Genomic DNA, 24,135 nt, shown 5'->3' with positions numbered 1-24,135 from the left:
TCTGTGCACTCAAACCGCCGTTCAAATCAATTTCACACTAATACACCAACTGAGGGCCCAAACGTAAGGCGAGTTGGTTCACACACATGGAGGGGGGTGAATATGGGATTTCTCCGTAAGACATGCTGAGACTGGACATGTGGACGGGGAGTGATCTGACAGGACCTAATGCCAGTGTGTGCCGTGCAGATTCATCCAGGCAGCTGAAATAGCCTCGCTTTAACGCAGCGGTGACGGATATTGCGCAGATGTTGGATCTTGTAGGGTCTCATAGGCCTGCACTCAGTGTGATAGAACAGGTGAAGCCCCCCGTGTTGTGAAACTGGCTGCGTTCCAAACCCACTGTTTGTGCTCTTAACTAGTGAAGAGCGCTCTGGCAGCAAAATGTGGCGACATGTAATTTGCTGGAGGAGTGGCTGTGTCTCTAACTTCCAATTAACTAAATATCTATTAACAGTCAAATGAGCAACTTTTCCCTAACTCAGTCCTGATCTTAATCTCAAGACAAAACCTAAACCTAATACTCACCTTAATCCTAACCCAAATTCAATCAAACAAATAAACCTAACCCTTAAAACAAATCTTATCAACTTAACCCTAATACTCACTTTAATCCTGTTCTTAACCTCAAACCAAAACCTAAACCTAACACTCAATTTGACCCTAATACTTAATTTATCAAACCATAGCCTAAACCTAAACCTGATTTTAACCTCAAACTAAAACGAAAGCCAATCCTAAAACTCACTTGAATCCTGACCTTAACCTTAAACTAAAACTTGAAAATAAGATTCACTTTACTCCTGATCTTTAATCCTGATCTTAACCTCAAATAAAAATCTAAACCTAACCCTTAATACTCACTTTAATCCTGACATTAACCTTAAACTACAACCTGAACCTAAGATTCACTTTACTCTTGAGCTTAATCTCAAACCAAAACCTAAACCCAACCCTAATTCTCTCTATAATTCTGACCTTAATCTCAAACTAAACCATAAAACTGAAGAATTCTCACTTCATCAAACCATGATCTTTATAAACCTAACCTTATCCCTAATACTCACTTTAATCCCAGCCTTAAACTTAACCCTAATTCTCACTTTAGTCCTGACCTTAACCTAAAACCTGAACCTAAGATTCACTTTGCTCTTGACCTTAATCTCAAACTAAACCCTAAACCTAAAGAATTCTAACTTTATCAAACCATGATCTAAACCTAACCTTAACCCTAATACTCACTTTAACCCCAACCTTAAACTTAACCCTAATTCTCACTTTAGTCCTGACCTTAACTTCAAACTAAAACTAAAGCCAATCCTAAAACCCACTTTAATTCTGACCTTAAACATAAACTAAAACCCAACCCTATCTCTCATTTTAATCCTCACCTTAACCTCAAACCAAAACCTAAACCTAAGATTAACTTTCCTCTTGATCCTCTTGACCTCAAACTAAAATCTAAACCCAACCCTAATTCTCAATATAATGCTTATAAACCTTAATCTCAAACTACATTAAACCCTAACACTCACTGTTATCCTGACTTCAGTCTACATTCAAAAACCTAAACCTAATACTGATCCCCATCCTAACCCTAGTCTTGATCCTATTGACAACCCGCAGAGCTTCAGAGGACTGTCTGTTAATGCTCTGGCCATTTCTGCAGGAACACACACCTGAGCGGACTTCTCCCAGAGTTCCCAGCGGCTCGGACCACTGAGAAGCAAAGCGCCCGTGTTTATTCAGGAACTCCGGTTACAGTTCTGCTCACCTGTGTGTGTGTGTGTGTGTGTGAGTGTGTGTGAGTGTGTGTGTGTGAGTGTGTGTGTGTGTGTGTGTGAGTGTGTGAGTGTGTTTGTTCTCAGAGTGCTGGATTACATGGAGGGGTTCTTTGAGGAAAATGTACAACCCGTGTTTCCTGTGAGCTGTTTAAGCTTCATTAACTGCAGGTTTACATTATCCAGCTAACAGCCAGCAAGCCGAGCAGCGTGCAGGCCACATCCGCCGCGTAGCTTAGTGACAGAAACAGCGACGACACCGGAGCGTGTTCCAGCTGCAGCGGGCGTGACTGAGCCGGAGCTGGATGTGGCATGGACACTACTGAAAGTGCTAAGTGTGCATTTACTGAGTTTTATTAAGTTGTTAAGTTGACATACACTATGTGTCCAAATGTTTGTGGACACCCCTTCTACTGAAATGAGCCCACTGTTACGTGACAGTTCTGGGGTTTTACAGTTGGTCTGTGTCACAGCTCTGGTTTGGTGGTATGCTACTGGCTGCTACTGCGCAGCATCTCTAAAAGTGGAATGCTTCTCTGGGCCTTTGTTTGTTTTGACGGTCAGATTTTATGTGTTTGTAGATTCAGAACAGTGAACGGATGCGTCCCGGGAAATGGCTGTTTAAGGCCTGCAAGCCTGAATGACGCAAGGCCTGAATGTAGCGCCTCTTTGTGTGGAAACACTGAGGGCTTGTCCCGGGTCCACCCGAGAAGCTTGAAGTGTTTCTGCGTTGGTGTCTGGAGTCAGTGATAGATGCTCGCTTTACCCCCTCCGGAATATCAACACAGTGGGACAGTTCTCCACACAGCCTGATCCCAGGCCCAGACTAAACACATTTTCAATGCAGCGTCCCCCTCACTGATATTAGACCAACAGAGGCCGAAATGAGTCCGCCCCTGACCTGGGGGGGTCACTCTCTGCTCCATAAAGGAAACCCTTCCCCTTTCTTTTGTGTTCAAGTTTTGAGCTGGATAATAAAAATAATGAAATTACAGTAGTAAGTAAGACATGCTGCTCTAAAACTTATATAAATTATTTTAAATAAAATTCAGTAACCATTATGAATTATTCAATGCCTTTTTTGAATGATCCATTATGAATGAATTAGTATCTAGTATGAAATTTTCAGTATATATCCGTTATGAATTATTCAGTATCCATTCAGTGCTGTTTTATATATGTGTTTATTGCATGGTATCCACCATGAATGTTTCAGTATCTACTATGAATTATTTGGTATGTAATATGAATTAGTTGGTGTGTTTTTTATGAATTTAGTACTACTTTTAGTAATTTAGTAATTGTAATTTAGTATCCACAATAAATTATTTGGTATATTGAATGCATATCCAGTATCTACAATTAATTGTAAAGTATATGCCATAAATAATTCAGCATCCACTATGAATTATTTAGTAACTACTACAAATTAGTCAGTGTCTACTGAATTAATCAGTATCTACTATGAATTATTCATTATCCACTATAAATTAATCAGTATGCACTCTGAAACATTTCATGTTTTATTATCCAGTATGAATTATTCAGTGTGTACTATGAAATATTCAATAGCCATTATAAATAATAATGTATTTTATGAATAATTTTGTATCTATTGTGAATTATTTAGTATCCAGTATGAATTCTCCAGTATTTACTCTTAATAACTCAGTGTTGTTTATGTATTTGTCAGTATCCACCACGAATGTTTCTACTGTATGTAATCTACTATGAATTATTAAGTGTATTTTAATTAATTTAGTAATAATTTTAGTAATAGTAATTTAGTATCCACTATATATTATTAAGTTACTACTAAGAATTATTCAGTAACTACTACAAATTATTCAGCATCTACAGAATTACTCCACTAGTATCTACTATTAATTATTTATTACCCACTGTGAATGAATCAGTATACACTATGAATTATTCATTATATACTACAAATTATTTAGCAACTACTGCAAATTCTACAGTATCCACTATGAATTATTCATTATCCACCATGAATTATTTAGCATCTAATATGTTTTCAGTATCCACTATGAATTAATCAGTGTGTACTATAAATTAATCATGTTCCACTATGAATCATTCAGTACGTACTTTAAATTATTCATTATCCAGTATGAATTATTCAGTGTGTACTGTTAGATAGCATGCACTGTGACTTATTCAGTAACTATCATAAATGAATCACGTAATAGTTAATAATCTACTTAGAATTAATCAATGTGTATTATTACTAATTATTACTATAATTATTCATCACACACAGACCCTCCGTTTATAGAGTTCAAATAACTCAAAATATACATTTATATATATATAAATATTATTTATTAAATAAATACTTAAGAAGTTACAGTACTTAAACTTAAGCATTGTTTCACTGTATTCCTTCCTCCCACACACACTCTCTCTCTCTCTCTCTCTCACACACACACACAATCACACACACATGCTACTCTCACACGCTCTCGCTCCTGCAGGCCAGGCCCGAGCTGCTTCCTCCCTGCTTTGAGGTGAACGGCAATGCAGTAATGTTCCACATATGTGGAGTGGGAGGATAAAGAGCTAATATAAAAGTGGATTTAGTGGCGTCCTCGGCTCAGCAGATGCTAGCTGAGCTCTGCCCCATTTGACTTGTAAAGGCGAGCGGGAGGACCAGCAGCTGAGGCGAATTCCAGGATGTTCGCTCTGCACAGAACTGTCTGTTCCGCTTTTATGAAGGAAATAGCAGCCTCTGTGAGAGCCCAGGCACTGTGGAAATATTCAAAGAGCGAGACGCATTAGATAAGCCTACATTTCTTTCAGCAGGCATGACGGATTACTGCCAAAATCCCAAACAGTGCAATCGCAACTGTTTCAACATTTACTCGTCCAGTTCTCTGATTCGCTCCCAATCACAATACTCTACTCAGATAATAGCTCAGCCTCTCCTGCTCGAACCCCCCCACCCAGCACGCTGGTCCATTAGACAGATAATCGCATGTCTGACATTAATAAAAGGTTTGATCAGAGCGCTTAGATCTGATTCTGTAAACCCTAAAACATTTAACAGCTAACAGAGATCTGCTGCCCTGAGGTCGGCGCATTGTCTGGGTGGGCTACAACCCCTTAAAAGTAAAGGAGCAATAAAGGGTTCTTGAGCGATGCCTTAGAAGAACCATTTTTGGTTCCAAAAAGTTCATGTAAAGGTCAGATTGTCTGAATGCACCTCAGAGAAACATGTTCACCATACATCATTTGGACAAAAGTATTGGGACACCTACTCATTCAAGGTTTCTTCTGAAATCAAGGGTATTAAAAAGAGATGATCCTGCTTTTGTTGGAGTAAATGTCTCTACTGTCCAGAGAAGAAGACTTTAAACTAGATTTTGGAGGAGGAGCATTGCAGTGAGGATTTGATGGCATTCACTGACCAGTGCATGAGTGAGGTCAGGATGTTGGATGATGAAAAGCACCACCCCACCTCATCATCTTTAACTCCCCAACTCATAACTCAGCACCATCCATCATTCCAGAGAACACAGTTCTTCCACTGCTCCACAGCTCAATGCCCACGCCTGGCATTAGGCAGCATTCAGAGAGTTCTATTCTATTGGCAATACATATCTACAAGGACTAGACAAGCATGTGAATGTGTGTGCAAATAGCTGAATGCATTCATTAGAAGGGGTGTCCACAAATATTTGGACATGTACTGTATGTGCATATGTATTTGAAGCAGAGATCTGCTGCCCTGAGGTCAGCGTGTTTACACCCTTAAATATGAAGGTGCTAGAAATGGTTCCTTGGGCGATTCCAATAGAGGAACCATTTCTGGTTCCATGAAGAGCCGTTTTTAAATAAGATGTGTGTGCAGAAGATCTAAGGGATTATGAAGCTCGTGGTCCAAACGGAGTTAAGGCTGTTCTTGCACATCGAAGCAGACAGTAAAAGTTAAGAGCATCATTTGCATGAGTAAGAACCAAGGAAACTGAGTGGTGTCTGGTGTCTGGTCTGGCCACATTGCTGAACAGCGTGGATCGTTCTGGCTATGCACATTCTCTTCTCCACAGACGCCACTGTCCAGCAAACAAGAATCTGATCATGTGCATCTGAATTTTGGAACCGTGCTGCAGCGTTATGTAATTCTCTGTCTAGAACAGTGGAAAACAGTGTTTTTACAGCAGAAGCAGCCCCATGCTCATCCCTATCTGTCGGGAAAAGAGCTTTTTAGCATAACGTTCATCTGTAACAGCAATCAATTCACTTCTGATTCATTAGTGATTCACGGGGAGGAGGGGATTCCCAATTTTCTCCTCAATATAGTCTTTCTCACCTTCTAGCTAGGACTCCCCTATCACACAATGCGACCAGCTCTAGAAGGCTGAGCATGTGCTTCCTCCGAGACAGATAAAAAAAACTGGACAGCTGAATGTGCTAACTGTCCAGTTCTGTTGCATCAGCTTACAGACGCCTGTGCTGGCCAGCATTGTGCTATGTGACGGGGCATTACACCATTCTACCCAGACCAGTTATGTAGGGTGACCATACGTCCTCTTTTTCCTGGACATGTCCTCTTTTTTCGAGATGTGGGATCTGACTTAAGCTTCAGCCCCGCCTTCTCACAGTCACCACTATTGTATCTAAATATATCTGCATCTACATCAACCATAAGTCCTGCTTCTCTCCACCACTATTGGTCTACATGTGCCTGTATCTACATCAACTTAGGCCTACTTAATGCCCCCCCACCTCCCCCCCACCACAACACCCTAACAACCGTGGAGGCCTGTTTGTCCTCAGTGTCCTCTCTTTTGAAAACCAGTGGTCCCCATAAGTTGACGGTCTAACTCCTGGTCATGGATGGCTGGGAATAAATGAATGAAACCACTGTGGCACTTGGGAGCCCATAAACCTAGTGTTTTAAAGGGCTACACTGCTATTGGCTAATGTTCATGTCCACATTGTGATTGCGGTTGCTGTTAGGTGGGCTTCACACACCCACCTCGAACCCAAAAGCCTCCTTAGTTCACCTCCCTGTTCCAGCTTCATGGGTGTTGACCATACTAGCAATGTAATGTCAAACAGAAATCATATCTCAGTCATTAACTCGAATAAAATCTGAACAAAAGCAGATACTTTGCTGAAACATCCTTCCCTAGACTCCGCTGATTTGGTAGCCATGTGGATCAATAAGTTCATCAGCTCCAAGAAAAGTTCAAAGCTTAGTTGTCGAGGCTTTGCAGGCTATGGCTATGGACAGCCGCGAGGCTCTTAAGGACACGGTGTGGGTTCATTTGTCGAGTTTCCGCTTCCATCATTTGTTTCAAACATATGCAGAACAGCAGGACAGACTGCAAGCAGCACTATAAACCACTGCACTGCCTTTGTGTATAATGGACTGTATGATCTTTGATTTATTTAAAAGATATCATCCTTTGATCTGTGTCACATTGATCTGTGTCCTTTGATCTGTGTCATCTTGATCTGTGTCATTTGATCCACATCATGGAGTTAGATTCCTTTAGTTGGCAAGGTCAGCATGAGGTCAGAGCATCAGTGAATGCATTGACCTCTAGCTGAACTATGGTATGAATTATATACACCATATGGACAAAAGTATTGGGACACCTGGTAATTCACTCATTTCTACTAGATTCTGGAGAAGCATTGCTGTGAGGATTTGATTGGTTGCATTCAGCAATAAGAATGTTAGGTGATCACCACCCCACTCTCATCCCCAACTCATCATTCCAGAGAACACAGTTCTTCCACTGCTACACAGCTCAATGCTGCCGGGGGCTATATACCTCTCTAGCCCATGTCTTGCATTAGGCAGCATGGTGCCAACATGCAATCTTTATCTGCTTCAGTCCTATTGTATTGGCAATACTTCTCTACAGGGGCTAGACAAGCTGTGTGTAAAGATCTTTTTCATGTCCCAACTTAAAAAAGGCCAGAGTCAGTCTATGGTGGCTCCAGAGCAGTGAGGGGTATGGATCTTGCGCCCAGGGCCAAGCAAAGGCAGCTGAGTAAACTTGGGCATTAAACCCAGAACCATGTGACCAATAACTCAACACTGTAACCACTGAGCCACCAAAAAACACTCGTCCCAGGCTTGTCCCAGCATCACACACATGACCATGTTAGTGGCACTGCTGTGCTGAGAAGGTTCCACCAACCAAATATTAACTGGTCAGCAGTGGTCCTGCACCAAAGGGGCCTCAGGTTACCCAGTGGACCTCAGTGGAGCTCATAAAGCGGGCACTGAGGAGAAGCACGAGGTTGAAGTTAATAATGTAATAGTAATAATGTGGACTCAGACTTGTGCCTTATGAGTCTGAATCCTGGTGAACCATCTCGAGATCGGAGCAGTTTATCCAGCATGCATCCACCGTGTCCCGGAAGAGACTGGCCAATGCATAAACAGCAGCCCCTAAATGCGATTAGGCCTCCAGCGGAGTGTTACGTTAGCCTCAGCTGCTGAAACAACAGCGGGTCGGTTTGTGCAGAGCTTGTCAGATCCTGCAGTGAGATGCTGGGGTGTGTTTTCACTGCCGGAGGGGAAACGCTTAGGCGGAAAACACAGCCCGGCTCATCCATCTTATAGGATGTTTACGTAAAGGCTGAGCAAATTACTGGAGCAAACTATATCCATGCACTGCCCACTTCATTAGAACCCCCCACCTTGTGCTTCCACTTACTGGCCACTTTATTAGAAACACCTAACTGGATCTCAGTGGCCACTTTATTAGAAACACCTAACTGGATCTCAGTGGCCACTTTATTAGAAACAGCCACCTTGTGCATCCAATCACTGGCCACTTTATTAGAAGCACCTAACTGGATCTCAGTGGCCACTTTATTAGAAATAGCCACCTTGTGCTTCCAATCACTGGCCACTTTATTAGAAACACCTAACTGAATCTCAGTGGCCACTTTATTAGAAACCTCAACCTTGTGCTTCCACTTACCGGACGCTTTATTAAAAACACCAACCTTTCACTTAATGGCCACTTTAAGTGCACCTAACTGGATCTCAGTGGCCACATTATTAGAAATAGCCACCGTGTGCTTCCAATTGCTGGCCATTTTATTAGAAACCACAACCTTGTGCTTCCACTTACTGGACACTTTGTAAGAAACACAAACTTTCCACTCGCTGGCCACTTTATTAGACACCACAACCTTTCACTCAATGGCCACCTACCTTGTACTTACCTTACCAGTACCTTGTACTCACTGGCCACTTTATTAGAAACACCCATCTTGTACTTCCACTTTATTAGAAACACCCATCTTGTACTACTTGTACTTTATTAAAAGCACCTAAATTTCACTCACTGGCCACTTTAAGAGAAACATCTTTTGAAATCTGGCCATTTTATTAGTAACTTTCACTTACTGGCCAGTATATCAGAAACCCCTAATACATTAAGTGGGGTGTTTAGATTAGCCTCAGTGGTTGAAACAACAGCAGAGGAGCTGCCGGTTTGTGCAGAGCTTGTCAGATCCTGCAGCGAGATGTGGGGTGTGTTTTCACTGCCGGAGGGGAAACGCTTGAGCAGAAAACACAGCCCAGCTCATCCCCCTTATGGGCTGTTTACGTAAAGGCAGAGCTTTTTGCTTCGTGTGTGAAAATTGACACTGGGTGAACAGTGACGAGGAGAGCGATCACAAACGTAAACACTAACGAGTACAGCGCTCCCCTGGTGATCCACTAGGACTTGGCAGGCCTTGCTGAGTTGTGTCATGCGAGTTGATTCACGTGAATGTTGGCCAAGGTCTGAAATGCTCGTCGTAACTCCATCTTGAAGCTATTTTGATTGAATGCAGACAGACGAACAGGCAGAGCAATCACTTCCAACACACAGGACTGTAGAGGGTTTGTCATGAGCACTCGTACTGGGTGTGACTGAAGCTATGGACTGGAAAATCTGCAGATATTCTACAGCCATGTGAAAAAATTAGGACACCCCATGATAACCCATATTTAAACAACTGGACATTTGATCTCCATTTGTAACATAGAATCCAAAATGTTCAACCCTCCCACATTTATTACTCCTTTAAATGTGTAGAAGTAGAATCAGCTGCAGAACAGTCAGCTGATGATCAGATGATCAGAACATGGTTGGAGAGGATTATTCTGGAGGAGTCTGTCTGATTTAAACCTCAGACATTTAGTCTGGTCTGCTCTTGATTGATGGTTGAAGCGAGTGGGGAAGAAGAACACCATCATGGCCAGATCCAGAGAGCTCTCTGAGGCCTTCAGAAAGAAGGTTGGAGATGCAGAGGGGTTTGGGAAGGGGTTTAAACAGATCTCAGAACAGTTAGAAATCAGCCACAGTTCCACTGTCCACTAAATCACATTACAAGTGGAACAGCTGACCAACGTGACCAGATCTAGCAAGTTCAGCTCAAGATTAGGCCACGAGATGAGTAAAAAAGTCTCCAGTTATCCTAAAATGTCATCCCGGTAGCAGGTAGCTCTCACCACAGTTCTGATCTACCATCAGAAAGAGATGAAGTTTGATCTTCATGGAAGATTAGCAAGGAGGAATCCCTTATTGGCAAAAGACTCAAGACTCATTTGTCTAGGTCTTGGTCTTCTCTCTGGCAAGCTTGCCCTGAAGTCTTGCCCTGATGTTTTTTTCCCCAGAATATCTCTGGTCACAGCAAAATTCACCATTAAATTCCAATATTAAAAAAGCACTTCTGTCATTTAGCCAACAACAGACGCAGGAATGTGTTTAAATATCCTCGTAAACAGACAGAGCAGGACATTATTTGACTTGTTTCCGACAATTTTCCAGTTATTTCGCAAGCAAAGCCCCCTAAGGACATTACACCACTCATAACTAATGTAAATTTATGATAAAGAATGTTTGATTGACACTGGTCGAAGGCCCCAGAGGATTATGAGGGCTTGTGCTGGCCAGTGTGAACAAAGACAACAAGGCGACGTCTTCGGACTGAATGAATGTCCCGGGAATTCATATCTGGGCTTGCGTTTAGGACAGTTTCCTGAACTTGTACCATCAGGTTATTTGCTGACCATTGTGAGAGATGGAGAATGCATTATTATTGCTGGAGCAGCCCAGGCTGTTGGGAACGGACACTGCAGCCCGAAACCACATTCAACTACAGGTGGAATTCTCTGAAAACAACCACGTCCACTGGCCACTTTATTAGAAACACCCTACCTTGTACTTCCACTCACTGGCCACTTTATTAGAAACACCCACACTGTACTATCACTCATTGGCCACTTTATTAGAAACACCCTACCTTGTACTTCCACTCACTGGCCACGTTATTAGAAACACCTGGCCACTTTATTAGAAACACCCTACCTTGTGCTTCCACTCACTGGCCACTTTATTAGAAACACCCAGCATTTATGTTCACTTTCTGGCCACCTCATTAGAAACACCTACCTCCCTAGCCACTTAATCAGAAACACCTACCTACTACTTCTACTTCCAGAAACACATACCTACTACTAACCGGCCACTTTATTAGAAACCCCTACCTTGTGCTCACACTCACTGGCCACTTTATTAGAAACCCCTTACTTGTGCTTCCACTTACTGGCCACTTTATTAGAAACCCCTGTCTGATTGGTGAAGTGGATGACAGATGGGCGACAGTAATTGTACACCCACATTTACTAAAACCCCTCCATTTACTGAGCTCCGCCCACTGTCTACACCCACTATACAGGCGTACAATTACAGATAGCCCATCTGTTGCCAGGCACACAGTATACATACACGCATACACCAATCAGCCATAACATTAGTACCACCTGCCTTATACTGAGCAGGTGCCCCTCGTGCTGCCACAGGAGATCTGAACAAGCAAGACATGGACTCCACAACACCTCTGAAGGTGTCCTGCTGTGGTATCTGGAACCACGACTAATGTTAGCAGCTGATCCTTCTTTAAGTTCTGTAAGTTTTGGAGTGGACCCTCCATGAGCATTATTGAGCCTTAGGCACCCATGACCCTGTGATTTTCTTTTCTTGGAGCATTTGGTAGATACTGTCCACTGCATACCAGGACCAGATGTTTCGGAGATGTTCTGACCCAGTCATTGTCTAGAACATCACAGCGTGACAGAATCTTACGCTTGCCTCAACATATCACTGTCCAGAACTGACTACAAGCATTGCACCCCAGCTGACAGTGGTACTAATGTTATGGCTGGTGGGTGTACAGTTGTAATTGGTTACTTACTGAACCGCATCATGAAATAAGCTTCAAATGTGTTTGTTTTTGTATCCCACGGCGACCACATGTCTTGCTCAGTCACCTTTACCATCAAACTCCAAACAAACCCTAAGCTGCCTGTTCCCATGGCGACAGGAAAGATGATCAGATTCATCAACAAAGCCGCAACGAACTCATGTGGACTCAAAATGGACTGGAAACTGATGTGAAGTCCCTCCTGAAGTCAGCAGGTAAAACTGTCTCAACCAATACTGCATGTCTTCTTGAACGTCAGTGCTTCTCTAAAGCGGGGATTTGCGTGTGTGTGTGTGTGTGTGTGTGTGTGTGTGTAATGGCTTGAAAGCTGGCCCTCGGTGGCTCTTTGCTGTAGAAGTTCTTGGGTGGTAGATGGCTTTGGAATTACAGAGCTTGTTAGTGTTGTGGTTAAAGCGCTGAAGTGATGAAAAGCCCTCCCATATGGCTTAGTGGACTGACTGAGGCTCTAATCAGAGGCGATGTACTGAAAGCATACCGAGAGCATCATAGTATGAGCCGAAATGTAAAGCTGGCGATGATGTCATGCCGAACCACAATTTGGTCCAGATTCTACTGCTGCAAGGTAGACATGAAAAAACAATCAGTCCACGAGAGCGAGCTGTGAAGATGTTCCTCAAAGCACCGCAGCTTCCACAGTTTACCTGAATATAGATAATTATTCATTATTCATACTACAGTCTGCTTCTATAGTGCTGTGCAGCTAATGTACACAACATGTCCAAATGTTTGTGGACACACCTTCTCATGCATGCTACTTTGGGGTTCCACCCATTGCTGACACAGATGTGCAAATGCACAGACACACACAACATGTCTAGTCCCTGTAGTACTGCCAAATACTGGCAAATAGAAAATAGCGACAGTGATTACGATGGACATTATTATCCCACAATGCAACGCAAAACAAAAAGGGAGACGTAACTCACGCATAAAAAAACCCGATGTGCAGCGTGGCCATTAGAAGAACTTGCAGTGACGTATGCTGGCATAGCATTGCTTCATGACTTCCTGTCAGTATAAAACATTAGTATGTGAATTTTGTGTGTGCTAACCCGCCAAGCCCTCAAATTTAAGACTACAGGGCAGCATTTCAGACCCCCAAACCCAGCGAATGACCGTTTACTTTTTAAACTCTTGAGATTTGGTGGAAAAACTGGTGCAATTTAGTGGAATTCCTCTTTAACAGCACAGTTTAAGGCGGGTACCACAAGCTAGCTACATTAGCATCATAGCTCCAGGACCACACTGAAGAAGCAAAGTTTGGGCACCAAGCTTGTTTCAGATGATTGTGTACATCTGGGGGACGAGGGGGAAGTTTGATATTTGTCCAAAATATCACTTTAGGTTTTTGTGTTGACGTTGACAGTAACTGCTCATGGGTTGTAATGAGTTTGCGCTGGTTCTTGTTCGTGTCTTGATCCATACTGTTCTCATTCAGAGGCTTTTGTAAACACACCATCATGTCACAGAAAGGGATGGAATTCATTTATGGCACTAAGTAACAGCTGGGCCGTATCAGAGTGGCTATAGGATGGTGGATATGTAGGGAAAAATAAACCTTGCTAAGTTAGCATGACAGGCTAATGAAAGATAAATGATGGAGCTGTGATTGCTGAGAGAATGAGAATAGCATTCCACATGTTGTACGGCAGCCTTTTCCTCACGCTACGCTAACGTGGCGCAGGAAGCGCACTGACATCAAAGTCTGGATGGATGGACAGCACACGTAGTGATGGACAGCCTATATTTCTGTCCTCAGTACTGGTGGCCCCTGAATGAATTGGGCACATTAGCCTTAGGGGGCCCATTGGGTTCATTAGCCTTTCCTTTGGAGTGACAGATGACCTCTCTTTCTTTCTCTTTCTCATGGTAGTTGGAAATAAAGACAAGTGTCCCGTCATCCCTGCCCTTTGACCTTCCCTGACGTCTGCTGGACTTCAGAGGTAACTTCAGAAACTGTGAGGTGCTTCCATGGCATGGTCCTACACTTTAACGGTAGGGCAGCAGTTCTACATCTTAAACCAAGCGAGAGCGGCACCCCGTAAGACACGGCGGAAATATGACTTCAGACTGTTATCTCCGAACACTGTAACCAATGGAAACACCACGTTTCACCACAAGAGGGACCTTGCAGGTTCAGGATCCCCCCCGCCAGCACTGCCACAAACCAATCGTCTGATCGGTAAGAATTTACTGAAAACAGTGGTCGGACCAATGATCGAGAAAACATGGACAGCGTAGCATCTCTCAAAAGTGAACAACCACAGGTCTAGCGCCTCTGCTGGCAGGTTGCAGTATGATGTGTAGCTCCGCCCATTTACATATGTTTCAAAATCCCCAAAACGGCCGATTTCTTCCTTTAAACTGTCTTTCCATTTCCAGTGTCTCCAAACTCCAGCAGCTAGTTCTCCCAGTGGTCCATTTTTTATTTCCCCCAGAAATCAGTTCTATCGTAAAAAGACGGGCTACACTTAGGAATTGAGTGATTGACAGCCTTGGCTGGAAGAGACCGGTCATCCGCAGGACCTGCATGGCGTCCTCTCTGTTCAGTACATTGAGTTGAGCTGAGCTGTAGAGGAACTTACATGAGCTGCACTTTTACTGTTGGAGTGTCCACTCACCGGACACGCTCTGGTTGCAATTTTGACAACATGGCGGACAGTTTCGGCTTCATTTCTATAGAACAGAAGAGAATGCAGCCATTGCGTCCATGTTTTCTACAGTCATTGGTTCAGACCAAAATCAAATCAACACAATATTACTCTTACTCTTAGTTTTGAACTAGCATGCTAACAACTAATAAGTGCACATAGCCTGGAATTTAGCTTAATGCTAACTGCGTCCTTGGAAACAGGTATTTCACACCAGCAAAGTGAAATATATTAATTTATTCGCAAGAACAAGCAAAACTCTCTCACTTTACAGAACTGTTGAAGCATAAAAACGATGTTTTGGTGGTGTCACTGTGATCAGAGGATCGCTGGTTCGAATCCCGATCACGCTGCAGCTGGGGCCCCGAGAGAGCGCAATTGGCCTTGCTCTCTCTAGAGCGGGTAGATGGCGCTGTTTCTCCCCACATCACACTAGTGCGGCGCCGGCCATCACTGGTGTCTGCTAGCCGGTGCATCAGAGCCGGGTATACGCTGCTTCCCTTCAGGTGTGATTGTTGGTTGCCTGGTGACGACACATCGGCAGCAATTCGGAAAAGAGGTGTGGCTGGTTGCACACGTGTCGGAGGGGGCGTGTGTGGGTCTCGGCCTTATTAGTGTTGGGGGTATTGCGTGTGATTGGGGGGAGCAGGGAGAGAATACGTACAGGTTGGGTAATTGGATCTAAATTGGGGAGAAAATCAGTTTAAAAATCTTAAATAAATCTTATTATATAATAATAATAATAATAATAATAATACATAAAATACACAAACAATAATTTTAGTTTTCAAATGCTGGCACCTGAAGCAGTCATCCAGGTTCACAAGTAGCGGTACACATCCCTAGTTGGGAAATGGTAGCTTCCATAACCTGCTATGTTAGCCACATAGCTTCAGTGCAACGCTAAAGAAGCAAACCTCAAAAACCAAACATGTCTTGGCCGACTGACTGCATTTCAGATTTAGGCAAGAAAGAAACCCGCGTAAATTAGATTTTGGCCCCCAACCGCCCCTTAAAAGACTTTCACTTAGCATGAAATATGAAAGGTTCAAGGGTACGTATGACTCTCAGCTGACCCAGGAGAAAACAGCAGGAAGAAATGCAGCATCTTTTCACTGGGCAGCCTCCCTGTTGTTCAGGCCCTTTGTGGAACTCGTCCACGTTCTTTTCCCTTGTAGAAAATACAACGGAAAAAGATTACACCTCACAGACCCTTCCCTATGTTCTCCTCCAGCATGTGGAAAGCAGTGTGTTCTGTCCCCAAGACCCTACCGCTGGGCCTCCACTCTCAGCAAAGCTGAAAGTGAGAGCTCCCAGAGAGCAGAGGAGATGGAGAGAGAGGAGACTTCCACACACAGAAGCTTGGAGGAAGAGAGGGCCCTCAGCGGCACATTGGAGACATTCGAGGGGAAAGTGAGAGCGCACAGCAGTGTGGCGGGGGGGAGAAGAGCGAGGCTGGCGTCCATCAGCCGACCGGCCACTGCACCTGCCAGCACTCAGATTGGAGAAAGTGAAGCAATCCATCCGAGGCCAGGTAGATGTCCATCCCTCATGCACACCTCACGTTTCTGAATATGCTCTTGCTTCTGGTCTGACACAGAAGATTAACCTCATCAGGATTTCATTAGATGTTGAAACATTGCTGTGAGGATTTGATTGCGTTCAGCCACACAAAATGTTACATGATTAATTCTGTGCTAATTAAATATTTAGGCCTTGTCCCAAAGGTATTAGGGGCATTCCATCAGGCCTAGTACTGGGGGGCTTTATTCCTCTCTGTGTAGTCTATGATAGTTGGTTGGGTGGGGTTAAACTGTTGTAGACTGGAAGGGGAGGAGCTACACTACTGTAGGCTGAATGGGCGAGACTAAATTAATTTAAGATGAATGGATGGGGATAAGTTGCTGTAGGTAGAATGGGTGGGACTAATATGCTACAGGTTGTATGGGTGGGGCTAAACTACTATAGGCTAAATGGTGTAGTCTAAACTGCTGTAGGCAGAATGGGTGGGGCTTAACTGCTTTAGGTGGAATGGGCGGGACTAAACTGATGTTACCTGAATGGGTGGGGCTAAACTGCTCTTAGTGATATGGGTGGGACTAATATGCTACAGGTTGTATGGGTGGGGCTAAACTACTGTAGGCTAAGTGGTCTTCTCTAAACTGCTGTAGGATGAATGTGTGGGGCTTAATTGCTTTAGATTGAATAAACTCCAGTAAGACGAAAGGACCAGTCTAAACTGCTGTGGGCAGAATGGGTCTGGCTTAACTGCTTTAGGTGAAATGGGTCGGACTAATATGCTACAGGTTGTATGGATGGGGCTAAACTGCTATAGGCTAAATGGTGTCTAAACTGCTGTAGGCTGAATGGGTGGGGTTAAACTACTGTAGGTGAATGGGTGGGGCTAAACTACTGTAGGTGAATGGGCGTGACGAAACTGGTGTTAGCTGAATGGGGAGGGGCTAACTGCTCTAGGTGGAATGGACGGGACTAAACTGATGTAGGTGAAATGGGTGGGGCTAAGTAGCTGTAAGCTGAATAGGCAGATCTTAACTGCTGTAGGATGAATGAGTAGTCATATGCAAATATGTTCAGGGTTATGACATCACAACTGTGATTAAACTGAATGTTTTTGCAGCTCAGCTTGAAAAAGGTTCAGCTGAAACTTTTTTTTTTTGCAATATTTTTTTTTTTTTTCATATAGGTGACTTTTTTATGATACGGGCCCTTTAACGTCTGAGTGGTTCATGTGTTTGGTACAGAAAATGAAGTTGACTTAAACTGAGTAAAAAAGTATCTGAATATCTGAGACGTGACTCATTCCTCCATTCCCACAGGCTGCTAAACGAGCCACCTTAACCGAACAGTTGGGTGTCATCAATCATGAGCTATTTACCTTCCGAATGCCTGGCTCAGCTGCGCCAGCTCTGGAATCTGGAAGTAACAGATCAACAGATTTAAAGACCTATTAGCCCAGAGGTCCTACATGCCAGTGGGGGCTTTTCTTCTCAGGAACCCCCCTGAGCTCCCAGCAACCTCCAATGTACATGTCTTGGATGCCTTGGAAAGTGGTGAAGGCATTGAGGAACACTTGGACAGATTTTAGAAGCATAGACACTTACTCTGGGCCTGGCTGTTTTAGTGAGGCAATCCTGAGATATATTTGCGAGCTATTCCTCCTTACTTCATTGTTGCTTTGACCTTTCCAGCATAAGATTAACAGCCCTCTGAATCATTATCACCAGGGTGTGGAAACTCTGCAATGGCAGCCACTTTAAAGGCGTCCCGGATCGCACCAGGGAGTTAACACTGACCCACTCTCTAACACTCAGAATCAATAATCCTCCATGAGTATTAGTGATGGAGTGAGCGGTAGTGTACTACAGTAATGCAGGGATTGTCTGTGGCTTATGTTGAACACTGGCTCGTCTCAGTTCCTATTAAGTGGCCTTGCTGTCTGTTACCTACATAGGCAGCATTTTAATTAAAATAGACCCTGTAACCAAATCTTTACGAGCTCCACGCACCTGGGCTTAATCTAGAACATACCGAAAGTGTTCTTAGACCTATCTTAGCGCTAACTGATTATTATAGTGTTGTTAGTGTGAATGTTAATGTCCTTTAGCTAAGATCCGGACTAGCTTAGCTAATATAGTCCTGTGTGTGCTAGCTAGCATGTTAATGTACCCCAACCCTAACCCTAATCCTAACCCTAACCTAAAATAACTTAACATAACCTAATCTAATCTAAACTAATCTAACCTAACCCCAACCCTAACTCTAACCCTAATCCTAACCCTAACCTAAGATAACTTAACCTAATCTAATCTAAACTAACCTAACCTAACCCCAACCCTAACCCTAACCCTAACCACAATGACCCCAACCCTAACCCTAACCCCAACCCTAACCCTAACCCTAACCCAACCTAACCTAACCTAACCTAACCTAACCTAACCCCAACCCCAACCCCAACCCTAACCCTAACCCTAACCTAAGATAACTTAACCTAACCTAATCTAATCTAAACTAACCTAACCTAACCCCAACCCTAACCCTAACCACAATGACCCCAACCCTAACCCTAACCCCAACCCTAACCCTAACCCAACCTAACCTAACCTAACCTAACCTAACCTAACCTAACCTAACCCCAACCCCAACCCCAAACCTAACCCAACCCTAACCTAACCCCAACCCCAACCCTAACCCTAACCCAACCAAACCTAATCTAACCGCAACCCCAACCCTAACCCTAACCCTAACCTAACCTAACCTAACCTAACCTAACCTAACCTAACCCAACCCTAATCCTAACCTAACCATAACCTAAAGTAATCTAACCTAACCCTTACCCTAAACTAACTGTACATATTGTGAATGTACCACAGAAGAAGTGACTAACTGTGTGGGTATTAGCTTTACTATTATAAAGAAAATTATTCTCAGTGATTGACAGGAGTGTTTGTCTGTGTGGAGAAACCCCAAGTTGCAGGGTGGTGTGGAGAACCAGAGAGGGTGAACGCGGACACCCAGGCAGCCCAGAGTCCACCTCCAGAGGAACTCCTGTTCTACACCTCTACCTTCCCTGCTATCAGCTGCCCAGCACAGCTCATGAAACCACACAGGATGAGGACCTGAGGTAAAGAGGTTAGAAAACAGTCAAGAACTGCATTTAACCTCCAAACTGTCGTATTGTTACTGTTACAGAAAGGCACCATGACTGCTCCATATGTGCGTATTACTAAAGTCTACCCAAATTAGCAGCAAATCGAACATAAAACCCATTATCCTGCTTCCATTTCCAGCAACTGCAACTAATCAGAGAGTCAAATAATCACAGTGACAGAAATAAGCAGGATTTTACGCTTCACGCTCAGCTCCGCAGTGAAACTGTACAGAGCCTAAACGTCGCATTACAGACCTGATGACGGCTGGCTTATGTTTCTCATGGTTAACTGGCAGCTGGTCTGTTTGCTTGGGTGGATGAGTGGGTGGGGGGAACACATGGCACCCTGAGAACTCCCCCAGTGTTGCAGTGGGAATATTCAGTGACATCCCATCAACAACACCCCCCACCTCCCCTAAACACAACCCCACCCCAATTGCATACTGTCTCGCGTCCAGCTGGCCAGGAGAATGTAAGCGTTGACAGAACTACATCAACTACAGGGGCAGTCCTGGCCTAACAAAGTGCCCACGCTAAGATGGCCAGTTAGTCTTCAGGATGTGGTTTGAGTCGTTTATTAAGTATTTTAAGTTGTTCGATGTATAAATAGTAAGTGCACCATATGGACAAAAGTATTGGGACACCTGCTCATTCATTGGTTCTTTCAAAATCAAGGATATGCCAGGGCAGAAGACTTTCCACTAGATTTTGATGGTGTTCAGTTGGACGGTCACAAAAAGTAAGCCATCGCAAAAGTACTGGATGGAGCTCCACCATCCATCATTCCAGAGAGCACAGTTCTTCTACTGCTCCACAGCTCAATTCTGGGGGGCTTCAGTGGCAACCAATAGGTTCATGTTGACTATCTCTGCAGAGAGTGTAGGTGATTTCGGTTGTGGGGAAAATGCTCAGATGTGGTTTAACAAGGTGATTTACCACCCTGTTATTTTACCTCCAAGTGAAACATTTTAGTCGGCTAACTATTAGCATTTAGCACTTTTAGCCTCGCTTCCAAATTGTCCCAAAGTAGCTGTTGTGATCAGCCTCGAAAGCCTCGTTTAGTCTGGAGAGGATCTAGTGGGCGGGGTTTATGTAAATGTTGTGGGATGTAACTATAAGGAGTCGAGACTGTGATGTAAGAGTTTTGGGGGTTTGGAATTGGCCCGTTTTCCAGCTCTGTTCAGTTAGGTTCTGCTGGATGTTTGAGGTTCATAGTTTCTCACTTCCATTCGCTGATCTCTCACTATTCAACCACGACAAGATAAACGCAGTTTGATATTCTGTGTTATGATCTTTAATGTGAAAAATGAATATGGACACAAGGAAACCATAAGCCACACCCACTTTAATTTCATTATCCTAATTATATTATAATGCAATTATAATTTCCTTATTTAATGAAGAAGTCAGGGAAGCTTGCTGTCTCTGTGCACAGTGGAGTCGCCTGACCGCTGCAGTGGGAATATTCAGTGACACCCCCCACCCCACCCCCCCCTTAAACCCACCCCAGTAGTACAGTGTCCAGCATTCCAGCTGGCCGGGATAATGTCAATGCTGACACAACTACATCCCCCAGGAGACCAACGCGATACTGTGGGCATGTCTGTGACACACTTTGGTTTGTTTATTGCAGATAAAATCCACATATGTTGGAATTTTAATAGAAGCAGGTGTGTTTCGGGTTCACGGGGGCCGTAGAACCACCCTAGAACCGATCAACTGATAAACTGCTTGCAGTATAACGTAATAAGCGATGCTTTACTGACTTTATAGAATATGAAAACAGATGTGATGCCACTCTGCAGGAATGTAATGAGGCTTCATTCACGCAAATCTAATCAAAACCAGAGCAAATCAGCTCACAGCTCCAGATATGACAGAGCTGCAGCCCCCTTTTCCCCCCTCAGTCCGACCCGATCCGAGTACCTTCCAGCTACTATTGTTACTGTTATACTGATACAGTCTTTTAAACACTGCGAATGTGATGGAGATACAAGTTTTTTGTGTAACAGTGACAGTATACACCTATAATATATGTCCAAAAGTTTGTGGACACTCCTTCTAATGAATGCATTCAGCTGCTTTAAGTTACACCCTTTGCTGACCAATGCCGCAGCTTGTCTAGTCCCTGTAGAGAAGAAGTACTGCCAATAGAATAGGACTCTCTAGAGCAGATGATCATGAACCTATTGGCACCATGCTTTCTAAAAATGTCAGGCGTGGGCTAGAGGGGTATAAAGCCCCCCAGCATTGAGGAGCTGTGTTCTCTGGAATGATTTTGGATGGGATGAGTTGGGAAGTTAGGGATGATGAGGTGGGATGGTGATCATCTAACATCCTGGCATCACAAACACTCTTGTTGCTGAATGCAATCAAATCCTCACAGTAATGCTTCTTTAAAATCTAGTAGAAAGTCTTTCTTCTTTCCTGGACAGTATAGACAGGATCAACTCTTTTTAATACCCTTCAGTTCAGAAGAAGCAATGAATGACCAGGTGTCCCAATACTTTTGTCCTCATTACAAATTTTCACTGATAACAATTACAAGGAATTTTAATACACTCCTAAAACTAAAGGTGCCTCAAGGGGGGTCTTTAAGCGATGCAGGGCCATTGTTGGTAAATTTGAGATGTGAGGATCCCTCTTCTATGCCATTTTCTTCTTATAGAACTTCTTAGTCCTCAATATCGCTATATATTCAATATCAAAATTGAAAAGATCAGCGGTATCGCCCATCCCTAACACAGCTCATCTCATTTATCCCAGTGCATCCTGACACTGCAGTGTCTCAGCAGCAGCTGGGATGTAGGGTTAGGTCATGCAGTAGATATTAGTCCCAGCTGGTATGTGCAGTTTTTCGCTCTGCTTCCAGACTAGCATAACTCCAGGCTCCAGGCCCAGGTCTCTGGGGTGGGGTATCAGAGGGCGGAGAATTTCTCTTCTGCCGCGGGATATTAATCGCTCTTTATGAGAGCTGCTAGACATCTGAGGCCCTTCGCTTTCGCCTTTTTAGAAGCGATGCGCGTCCAGAGCTGTTCGTCCTTCTGGGAAAACAGCGTACTGGAGTTAAAGTGCATGTTCCTACTGGGTTTTTTGGCAGGGAGCTCGTTTTTAAAAACAGTCGTTCTAATCATTTAGCTGCATTTTTATAGTTTATTTGTGAACATGATGTTTTTTGCCCCTTCAGGTCATGAGATTGGACACCAAAATAAAGTCGTTTAACAGGGAACAGCCTGATGAAACTGTTAAAGCTCTAATCTAAACCATTTCTGCAGTTTATTTGTGAACATGGTGTTTGTTTCCCTCAGCAGATCAGAAATCAAGCCGAAATTAGACACCAGATCAGAGAAGCAGCGAGACAATACGACGGATACGAGCCAACATGAGGTCACAGAAGCCGGAGCGCAGCAGGAAACCATGATCCGAAGATGGAACGAGGGGGAGGAGAGCGTTCAAACGGAGAACAGTCCCGGAAATGAGGAATATGTCAATGAGGGAAAACGAGGGGATGTCTTCGGCGAAGACAATGGACAGACTAATACCGCAGACGACAACCCACCGCAGGACGATACACGGGGCGAAGGAAAGCACAACAAGAAAGATGAACTCACTGAGGACAAAAGACAGCATGAGGTCACCCAGGGTGACATAAGTAAGAGTGAGGAGGACAACCAACATGAGACTGGAGAGGATATCAGACATCTTGACTGTACTGAGGACGTTAAACAGCTTGACACCACTAAGGAACGTGAGCCGGAACCTAGCGCCGCAGAAGAAAACAGACTGCAGGGATGCCGAGAAAATAACGGGTCAGATGAAGCTGCAGACAACATCAAAGGTACCACCAGGATGGAGCCAGACTCAGAGCTCCTGCCGAGCACCTCTGACCATAAGGAACCAATAGACACTCAAAGCTCGGCGGAAAGCCCTCCTTCGTTTATAGCAATGCCCCAAAAGGAGCATCAGCAGGTACTGGAGAAAAGAGCGAAAGCTCCGCCTCCGAAGCTGAAATCTGGACGCGCTCATGTTACGCCTTCGTGTTCGCTGGGCCAAAGCTCTGAAAGCAACAGCCTGAGGAGGATAGCTCACCCAGCACCAGTTATATCGTTCCCTTCCCCATTTACCCACACATACTCTTCCCCCTTACCCCATACGCTTCCATCGTTTTACGGGACCCCTTTTGGCTACAGCCTCAGAACGCTCCATACCCCGCAGCCCCACCGTGCCAAGACACGGACCACCAGCGTCAGCTTGGACAAAAGAGTCATAAAAAACGTGAAGGAACTGCCCCAGAGCAGAGAAACAAAGGGAAGCCGCCATGTCTCAAAAATGGAAGCCAGAAGAACAACAGGTCCCCACCCCAAAATAATGAGCTCAGAGTGGGGGGCTCCGCCTTGTAAAACCAAAACCACCAAGACCTTTGTGTGGGGCCCGTGGGGTCCCCAAGAGACCAAGATTGTGTGTGAGCTGCGCACTCACGCTACCAGGTGTGACGGAGGGCCGGTCTGAAAGCTGTGGAGATCTTGTGGGCTGAGTGGAGGCTGTGTTCCTGCCCACTGCACACTAATGAGGAATATTACGGCGAATGCTCAGAGACAGGTGTGCCTGACTACAGCGAAACGATGTCCAAAGGGGCTCAGGCAACACTGGCCTTCTTCCTTGGCTAAGAAAATATGGGCAAGACAACGGCTGCAGATGTTCGTGTTCTCTCTAAGAACAGAGAGCTTTCTCAGAAGCCTGTCTTTAAACAGTGCAGGAATCTGGGGCT

At 44.1% G+C, this 24,135-nt stretch overlaps 1 protein-coding gene across 1 annotated transcript; it reads left to right on the top strand.

Annotated features, from left to right (window-relative positions):
- Window positions 1–14,018: 14,018 nt before the first annotated feature.
- LOC140557839 (uncharacterized) lies at window positions 14,019–23,876 on the top strand. Its single transcript, XM_072682632.1, has 4 exons — window positions 14,019–14,229; window positions 15,933–16,232; window positions 19,178–19,340; window positions 22,679–23,876. Exons 1-4 carry the CDS (start codon window positions 14,019–14,021, stop codon window positions 23,874–23,876), a joined length of 1,872 nt encoding a protein of 623 aa, XP_072538733.1.
- The last annotated feature ends 259 nt before the right edge of the window (window positions 23,877–24,135 follow it).

This window comes from Salminus brasiliensis, chromosome 6 (assembly GCF_030463535.1).
Source record: "Salminus brasiliensis chromosome 6, fSalBra1.hap2, whole genome shotgun sequence".
NCBI lineage: Eukaryota > Metazoa > Chordata > Actinopteri > Characiformes > Bryconidae > Salminus > Salminus brasiliensis.
Note: the sequence above shows the minus strand (reverse complement) of the source record. Positions and strands in the feature narration are given on the sequence as shown.

Bases quoted from the DNA above. Each gene is read 5' to 3' on its own strand.
- LOC140557839 (XM_072682632.1), top strand. From the start codon at position 14,019: ATGGCATGGTCCTACACTTTAACGGTAGGGCAGCAGTTCTACATCTTA. The intron at 16,233-19,177 runs GTAGATGTCCAT...GTCTGTGTGGAG, and splicing joins AGCAATCCATCCGAGGCCAG to AAACCCCAAGTTGCAGGGTG. The intron at 19,341-22,678 runs GTAAAGAGGTTA...TTCCCTCAGCAG, and splicing joins ACACAGGATGAGGACCTGAG to ATCAGAAATCAAGCCGAAAT.